At 40.4% G+C, this 9,237-nt stretch overlaps 1 protein-coding gene across 1 annotated transcript; it reads left to right on the top strand.

Annotated features, from left to right (window-relative positions):
- The first annotated feature begins 1,827 nt into the window (after nucleotides 1–1,827).
- SNX20 (sorting nexin 20) lies at nucleotides 1,828–8,468 on the top strand. Its single transcript, XM_072346714.1, has 4 exons — nucleotides 1,828–1,959; nucleotides 3,720–3,892; nucleotides 5,329–5,480; nucleotides 7,495–8,468. The coding sequence occupies exons 2-4, from the start codon at nucleotides 3,727–3,729 to the stop codon at nucleotides 8,161–8,163; spliced, it is 987 nt and encodes a 328-aa protein (XP_072202815.1). The 5' UTR covers nucleotides 1,828–1,959; nucleotides 3,720–3,726; the 3' UTR covers nucleotides 8,164–8,468.
- Nucleotides 8,469–9,237: the final 769 nt, after the last annotated feature.

Below are 9,237 nucleotides of genomic sequence, written 5' to 3'. Positions count from 1 at the left end.
AACACTGCTAGACAAACAACAGTTGGTCCCGGTGAAGGGCCAGGGGTTGCCTGGATCAAGCCTGAGAGTATGGGATCAGCAGCCAGGTAACATGGATGTCACAGCTGATGGGGTTAGCAGCGGTCCTGGGGATGCTTCCTACCCACCCTTCAGAACCAGCTGTAAGCAGAACAGCCACTGCTGCCAAGGCAGGCAGAATCCCTGCAGAACAGCTTTGATTTGTAAGCTATTTCATATCACTCGGTCATGCTCGTAAATGCAGATTTCACATCTCTTTAATCATCCAGGTTAATTAGACTAGGAGGTACTCACTCTGAAATAATTAAACATAAAGGTCATGATTAATAAACTGAAAAATATACTTTCTCCTTTTCCTTCGGCTTCATCAAGAGCAGGGCAAGAGCACAAAGCACCACAAAATAATGCAATGTTTTTTTGGCAACACAAAGTAGCAAATTCAGAATTCAAAGCTCAGATAGCTCTGTGAACTGTCAGCATGAGCGAAACACACTGAAATCCTCCTTGGATTTCATTCACAATTGTAACCAAACCCATAAATCTAACTTTAAAGGAATGAGATTCAAGCCAGAAACCCATGCCTTGTCTACACTTAAAAGTGTTGGCTGGTACAGCTACACCTTAGAGCTCTATTGGCAAGCACGGATTTCTTTTCTGGTATAATTTAAATCACTGTCTGCATGGATTACATTAAATGGGCTGAAAGACTCTGCCAGTATAACAGCATCTACGTTAAGGGTTTTGCCAGTATGGCTGGAGTTGCATAGGAACGATTTTTCATCACTCTGACAGCTATTTTGGCACAATGTCTACATTTAGACAGAGTCCAAGTTAAAGTTGGCATTGTTTTATGTTGTGAATAAAGCTGAAGAGAGACATTGTCAATTTCTGGCCCCGATCTTACATTATTTGAAATTGTTTGTTCCAAAGGAATGCGCGGGGCAGGATCCATGCGGTTCTTTGGATGTTTGCCTCCCACATTTGTGCTGCATTAAAATCTCTTGGTCTTTCATTGAGTGAGCTTTGGCAACAGGGGAAACTTACATTACTAGAGAGATAACATCCACACTACTTAACCCAGAAATAGCTATCCCAGTGCTTTAAAGCAAATTTCCAAAGCAAAGTGAAGTACAAAAGGAAGCATCTTTGCCAGTGGACGTGTGGATTAATGCATCATTCTTTGCTTTGTCCTCAGCTCCACAAAGAATTGAAGTACAGGATTAATTTTAGGCACACACAAGTTCATTTCTAGTTTAGTAGTCACGTCAAATATGATAATGTTCCTTTTTGAACTTCAATTAAGCAGATATTTGAAATTAATCATGTGTTTAAGCACTGTGTGGAACCAGGATTTCTGTCAGAAGTGCAATTTCACATTGAACAAGGCTATTTATTGTGGTACCATCTGCATGTTCTTTCCTGAACTGGATGTTAAGTCTCTACTTTAAAGATGTCCTACAGGGCATATTTTTCCACATAAGTGCATTTACATATTTGACTCATTTTTCCTAATCTCTTATTTGCTAAGCACAGGCTTTTTTGGTTTCAGAATTCCACACGGACATGTTTTCATTGATTCTGTAATTGTGTTGACTGTTGGGCTCTTTCCTCTGCCACACTTTGTGTTTGCACGTGTAGGACTGACTGGGGTCTGCAGCCCTGCCCTTGTGGTTGAAGCTGCATTGCTGCATCTTGTCTACAGACAGCAGCCGGGCTGTTTGAGGCAGATAGGAAACTTAATGCGCCAAAACAGCAAGCCAATTGGATGAGGAAGTCTGATTTAATCAAGGCTTCTTCCTTCCTTTCTGTAACATACAGAATGTGCCCACTCAAAGCACACACACACGTATTTTTCTGCTTTTAAAAATGCACAGCAGGCCTCTCCTGACTTCGCACGGACTGCAGATGCAGCACAACTAAAACCTCCTCGGCGTTCCCCAGGTGAGCTTTCTGTGCACTTTGCTTTCTGCTGTTACTCATAATTCAGTTTGAGCCATGTTTACTCGGACAGAGAGCAGGCCCGGTGTCCGGTCCAAGTAAAACTATGTAAATTGCTGTGGGCTTCCTCATATTGTTTTCTATTTTTTCTTTTCTTTTAAGAGTAAAAACAAATAGTTGTTTAGTTAAAGCTGCTTGCAGTGACTTGTAGGTGCGAAAGTGAAACAAAATGGCTCTGTGAAGTACAAACAGTTTTCAAGGCAGATATGTGAAGCCCTGCGTATCACTGCATTTCTCTGACAAATCATATTTTACACTTGTTAAAAACATGTATGTGCATACATGTTTAAACATTAAATATAGACATATAAAGACATACTTTGAATATAAATATACACTTGCTTGTCAGGTTAGACAAACTCAAAAGCAAGAAATTTTCTCTCACTAAATCTGGTTATCTTGAGATTATCCTTACACAAAAAAAAAATGAAGATTTTAAAGTTTTTACTCTTGGAATAAACTGTCACAACTACCCAGAGGGCCGAGCAGCTGGAAATAGCTGGTACTCATCACATTTAGAGAGATTTCATCCCTTAGTCCAAATGCCAAAAATAAGGGCTTCCACAATGCTCTGAATAATGAGAGTAACAATGCGTACCTTCTTGTTTAGCCAAGGCAGGCAAAGGAAAGGCTGTTGTTAGAGGAAAGCGCTTCTGTTATTTCCAGTGGGGAAAATAATTGCTTTTCCTTGTATACTTTACCAGAAATCAATAGGTCTGCTGAAGGAGTTTCCTCACCTCTGTGTCAGGCATTGCTCAACTGTGTGGTAGATGAGTGGTGGCAAAACAATATGTAGTAACAGCTCTGCCCACCTTGCTCAATAACCTCTCCTTGTGCATTATTCTTACATTGCTAGCAAGGAAACTTGGATTATTTTATAGCAGGTTTTCATGTTTTGATGTACATCCACTGGATGAACTATGAGGAATACTCCCACATAGTAACTAACCAAACACAGCCCCCTGGCAGAGTTCTTAGGATGCTCTTAAAGTATCCTCAACTTCTAGTAGAACACAATGATGTTGTTAAATAACTGTTTAAAACAACAACATAAAGAGACATTTACATGGCAGAATAACCAGTCCAGTCTACGGAGTAGAAGTATATTTTGTAAAGCATTTTATGAGTATCTGTCAAAATATCTGTGCAAGGAAAACAGACCCACAAGCCTATCAGCAGTGCAGTATATGGACTAAAGGAATAAGTAACAGGAAAACACAGTGCATCATAATTAGAAAACTCTGATTGCATTCCACAAAGGTATTATCAGACTTATTTTGTTCTCAGCATGTAGTAACAAATCTGAGAAAACCTGAAACTATGAAATAAAAATACTATACTGTTACAGATACCACCTTATTTTGCCTCATAGGCCCCTATAATGATTAAGAACAGATGGCAAGTTTGGGAGTCCTCAGAAAAGCAGCTCCTAGCAATATAAGAGAGCAAGGCTGCCAGTGATACTAATGATCTCAGATCTGAGTTCATCTGAACTAACACTTGTGAGGTTGAGGGCAAAATATAAGGAGAATGAATTGCCCCCCACTGAAGTTACGTTCTCCAGTGGTTCCCTTTACTTTCCATGAAACAACAGATGCCCTCAGACACGTTCACGGGGATCAATGAGCAAGCCAGTAAAAAAGAGATTACCAGATTGGATCTTGCCACTAAGCAGTGTCACAGTTTATAATCTTTTGTGACAGCTTTGCAATGGAGCAGGACCCAGAGAGCACAGCAGAAAGGGAGCTGTTGGAAGCTGCAAGCACAATTGCTACGTTTTCTATCACAGCTCCTCCCGCTGAAGAACAAAGCCAACCCAAAGCTGAAATTTCCTGTGAACCGAGCACGGAAAATCCAGAGAAAGACGACCTCCAAGGTAATGCCATTCTTTCAGTTTACTCTTCATATAGTGATTAATCCTTTATATAAAAAAGAAAAAAAACTGCTTTATTTACTACAATAGTAAAGTAGTATTAGCAAGGACACCAGACACTTGACTGATACTAACCTGAGGCAGTAGTCTCTCACACACCCTATTGAAGGCAACATCAGTGGGCTTTTACTATGCCTACCATTACTGTCATATGTTGTTGAATAAAATGTTAAATATAAACATAAGATATACAGCTTCATCAAGATTTTCAGCCTGTAAAGCTGTCACAAACAGCACCTCTCTCTCTAATAAATTATGCTTCGCAGAGAGTGAGCCAAACCCCAAAGGCACTGATAATTGAAACTGTCTGACCAAACGATTAACAACATGTAAAAATGGGGCCACTGAGGAAGTGCTACAGTGCCTTTGTGTTTCTATTTCTGCATCAAGCAGTTATCCTGCCTCTAGTCTGTGGTCATTCATTTCCATTGTCTGAATGCTGGATAAGTTGTAGACTGACTTCAGCTGATTGCATTGACAGGGACATTGCTGACAGGAGACTGAGAATACAGTGCTCACTGAAATACAAATACCCCATTTCTTTTATCCACTTTGCTAGCCTGTGTGCCACCTCATGAAAACTGCCGTCACAGTATTTCAAAGACAGAAAAATCACCCTTTTGGAAAGCTATGTCAAACTCCCTGTGAGCAAACACTTCAACCAGCTGACCTACATTTTTACATGTGCATATATGGAGGGGATTTTTTGATGACTGTGACCATACATGGGTGGAGAGGGAGGTGCACAAATAAACATCACTGTGGCATCACGTCAGCTACAAAAGAAAAGGAGGATGTAAGAATTCCTCCTTCAGCTGAGCTGGTTATTTGAGTTTCTCCTTTAAGCTTAGGATACTGATGTTTTCTCAGCTTTAACTTATTACTGCACAACCCAAGTATCTGAATATGGTCAGTATTTCAATGTAAGTCTGGATTTGCATCTGCATTATATTATCTCCTCATCTTAGTAATGATAGCAACATCTTAGCTTTATCTCCTCCTAGCCTGGAGAATTTCCTGACTCAGAAGAGCAAGTCAGGGTTTGGTTGGGCTGCTTGTGTGCTGGAAGGGGTACCTCCTGCCCAGACTGTGCCTGGGTTACAGCCTGGACATACAATGCTTCTTGTCAATGCTTTTCCATAATAAGATATAATTTGTTGCAGCCAATTTACTGTCTTTCAAATTCCAGAGCACTACAGTTTTTCCTCAGAGAATCTGGACCGGTCTCTGTTAGCAAAGGAATCATTTAATCTATCATGCTTTAGGTTTCACTTTTACAATGACAGAAATTCTAAGCTCCACTTTCCCTATAAATGTGTAAAAGGTTTCCTTCCATGTGCAAAGGTTATAATTTGAAATATTCAATACATCATTTTTAGATTCCAAAGCATCCCTAAGTCCCAACTCGTCAATGACCACTAAAGAGCTTCAGGAATACTGGAGGAATGAAAAAAGCCAGTGCAGACAGGTCAAACTCCTGTTTGAAATTCCATCAACCAGAATTGTAGAGCACCACTTATCTAAATATGTGGTAAGTGAAAAAATGAATATGTAAGAAGATCATTAATTTTCATTGACTCTACAGGGATCTGCACAGCACACAGCATGCTTCACTACATGAAAGCCTCACTGACGCCTGAGTTTTGCAAGCCGTGATCATACTGGGTAGAACCTGTTCTCACTGTTCACACAGGCATAGCTGGTGGAATCTGCCCCTAAGAAACCCTCAGACAATCGCTTCATAAAACCTGCAGCAGTAGAGAAGCGCTATCAAGCAAATTAGTACTCAAATACCCTTCACACCTAGAGGCTTGTCAACATTGAAGAAATTCACACAAGTATAAAAATATCAGTGTGCTTACACTTGCACCAAGATAGGCTGCTCTAACAGCTGCATTATATTTGCATAGCTTCCACATTGAAGATTTATGTTAGCACAAGTGCAAAATTCTTTGCTGTTGACAAAGCTGAAGACACCCACCAGCTAGTTCTCCTCTGGGGCTGTTCCCCTTCCCTACCTAGGAAAAGGTCATTTAATGAAGTTCTATCACATTTTAAAGCAAAGCATGAGTATGAGGGGCAGGAATGAAACAGGTTGGATTTTCTTTTCTCAAAGCACTTGTTTTTTTCCTAATTCTACTCCTGGACTTCTGGAGAACTGAGCTAGAGCAAGTCTCCTTCAGTACTCTGGTTGGTGATGCTTGGAAAGGGATGCTTTGCAGCAGCCTCTGAGATCCATAGATTAGAAGTGCTAATAGTCATTCTGTTGTTACTGATGCAGCTCAGAATTTAAAGCAGGTACATTTACAGTCTAGAGACTGCCCTAAGATCTCATTGCACACTACGCACATCTATTTAGATGCTACTGTCTTGCACACACTGGAGATTATCCAGCTTACTGAATAATTCAAAAACATTTTAGTACAGCTATAAGAGGGCAGGGTTATCACTTGGAGTACATGCAGGTAGTTAAACACAGCTACGTTACAACAAAACTGAGCCAATTTGAACGACAGTTTAATTAAATGGCATTTCTCTCCTTTCTCATACATGCTCTGTGAAGACAAAAAAAAACCAAGTACTTGTAAATTATTCACTTAGCTGCCCTTGATAAAATGATAACTTTAAAAATTGCTCATATGATTGCTTTGGATTTGCTTCAAGAGCATATACACTTTTCAGCAGGGAACAGGGCAAAATACAGGAAAATGTCACACAAATGAAAAGAGATCAGAGAAGTCAGCTTAAATTTACAAACCTTTCAAGAAATGCCTGTAAAGATCATTTACAAAGATTAAAACAGAATTTCCCTTTAAGGGAAAAAAGAAATAAAAATCAAGGAATAGAATCAGAAAGAAACCATTACTAGAACAGTTTTTGCACCCTTCTATACCAGGGCAGAAAACAACTTGTGCATTAAAGTTGAATGTGAACACAGTCATCACCCAAAAGCCAGCAAGCCAACAGTCCTTGCCCCGGCTGGTGCACAGTGACACAGCTAAGCTGGCCTCCCAGGAGCTCCACTGGTTTACGCATATCAGATATTTGGCCCTAATTCAACAATACTGTACTTGGATCAGGACCAAAGGAAAATATAGTCGTACAACATGTAACACTCAGTGTTATTTTGCAGCATTCCTGGTTATTTTACTATTACACTAGCAAAGAACAACAGAAGCCATACTACTGAGTGCTGGTACCATGGCACAGCACTGCTGTCAGAGAAGGATTCTGGATAGCACACACACACTTCTACACAAGTGCCACTTACTTGGCATATAAATAATTCAAAGAAGTTTGAATTCCAGGACAAAGATTTAGAGGGGAAGAGAGACTCCAGAGTTGCTCCATCTTATTCTTGCATACACCAAGTATTAATGCCAGATACTCCTTTCACAGAATCAATAATGCCTCTAAATTCATACTGTTCACTGACAATGACTACAGCAGCCATGGCTGTTACTAAGAAAATACTTGTACTGAAAGACATGGATGCACGAGGGTTAGGATGGCCCTTCTCATCCTCCTTTTTTTGTTGTGTTTAGATGTATAAAATCATCATTCTGCAAACGGGAAGCTTTGACAGCAACAAGTCTGTAATTGAACGGCGCTATTCTGACTTTGAGAAACTGCACAGAAATCTTCTGGAGGATTTCAGTGAGGAAATGGAAGATATGACCTTTCCAAAGAAAGCCCTGACAGGGAACTTCACAGACGAAATAATCAATGAGAGAAAACTGGCCTTTAAGGACTACCTGAGGCTTCTGTATTCAATGAAATATATCAGGAGATCAAAAAAATTTATTGACTTTTTAACAAAGCCTGAGCTTCAGGAAGCATATGGCTGCCTGCGGGGTGGCCAGTACAACAAGGCCTTGGAAATCCTGTTAGAAGTCATCGGTCTGCAGGAGAGGCTGACCAGAGGCAACCCTGTTGCAACTGTCCCTACCCTCTGTGCTATCGTGGTGTGCCACAAGGACCTGGGAAATGCAGCAAGTGCCTTTGAATACGGGGAAAAGGCTCTGTCACTCCTATGCATGCGTAACAGTCACAGGTACTATATCCCATTGCTAGAAGCAATGATCACTCTGGCCTATGAGCTAGGCAAGGATTTTTTGTCTTTGCAAGAGAAACTGGAAGAATGGAAGGCAAAAAAAGATCCGGTACGGGTTTTTTCCCTGAAAGAGCTTGCAGTTCGGGAATATGTAAAATGAATACAAGAAGCAGTTTCATTAAAGTGCAACGCTGCCTGCTCCTTCTGAACACAATATCTGGGAAGAGTAATAAACAGAAATTACCTGGTAACATAACTTTAATAAGAGAAATAAATGTTTTTCAACACGCTGGGAAATTTTCTATTTACTCCAGACCTAAGCTTATTAAGACTACTGGAAATAAATTTGTTACAAAAACTCTTGTATGGTTTGCTTATTTTGATAGTATTTTAAATATAACCCATTTTGTGTGGACAGTCAGGAAAATACCATGAATAAAGCACGTAATCTGCAGAATCAACAGTATTGCTTGCTTTCAGGAATAGTGCTTCCTTTCAAGAAGAAAAGTATCTTTTCAGTCAACGCAACCTGAAGGATGCATCTTCACACACTCATTGTGGGCTCCTCCTCCAGGTGGAGCCCAATCAAACAGCACTTTGGCATTTCTGAGCAGGCTGAATCCTACCCAAGTTAACATCTTTGGAGGGAGGACCTGAGGGAAGGTAAACGATCAACCTTGGCAGGAGTGAGAAATACTAATGATCATTCCATCACATGCAAGAGAAGGTGTATCCCTGTTTGAGGCAATCTCCAAGCACAGCTCAGATCTGAGTGCAAAACTCATACCCCATGCAACATACTCATAATGGGAAGGAGGTTCAGAAGGGTGCAATTGAAGAGAACATCTGGCTAAAGAATGGCAGTATTTAATTCTGATTATCAAGCTGTGAGACATATGGCTAATGGACAGTCTATCCACAGCATGAGCTTCTCTGCTGCCTTGCAGAGGTTCACGTAAATTGGGCATTGCCTCAGTAACTGCTCAACTGGTAACAGCTACTGTTTCAGTGGCTCTGAAGTACTGCAATAATTTCTTGATCGACCCCGTGGCTGTATCTGACAGCTACACTTATCTTGGCCCTAACACTGTTGGGAAAGCTTTCTAAAAGCTGAAAACATCTGTATGTAGCTGCTTCTGTACTTCTTCACACTTCTCCTATACACTAGGAATAGTCTGGCAAACAGATTATCATAAATAACACAATGAACAGGTCATGCTAGCACAGATCATTA

The sequence above is a fragment of the Excalfactoria chinensis genome, chromosome 11, assembly GCF_039878825.1.
Source record: "Excalfactoria chinensis isolate bCotChi1 chromosome 11, bCotChi1.hap2, whole genome shotgun sequence".
NCBI lineage: Eukaryota > Metazoa > Chordata > Aves > Galliformes > Phasianidae > Excalfactoria > Excalfactoria chinensis.
The sequence above is the reverse complement of the archived record's forward strand: the minus strand, read 5'-3'. Positions and strand labels throughout refer to the sequence as shown.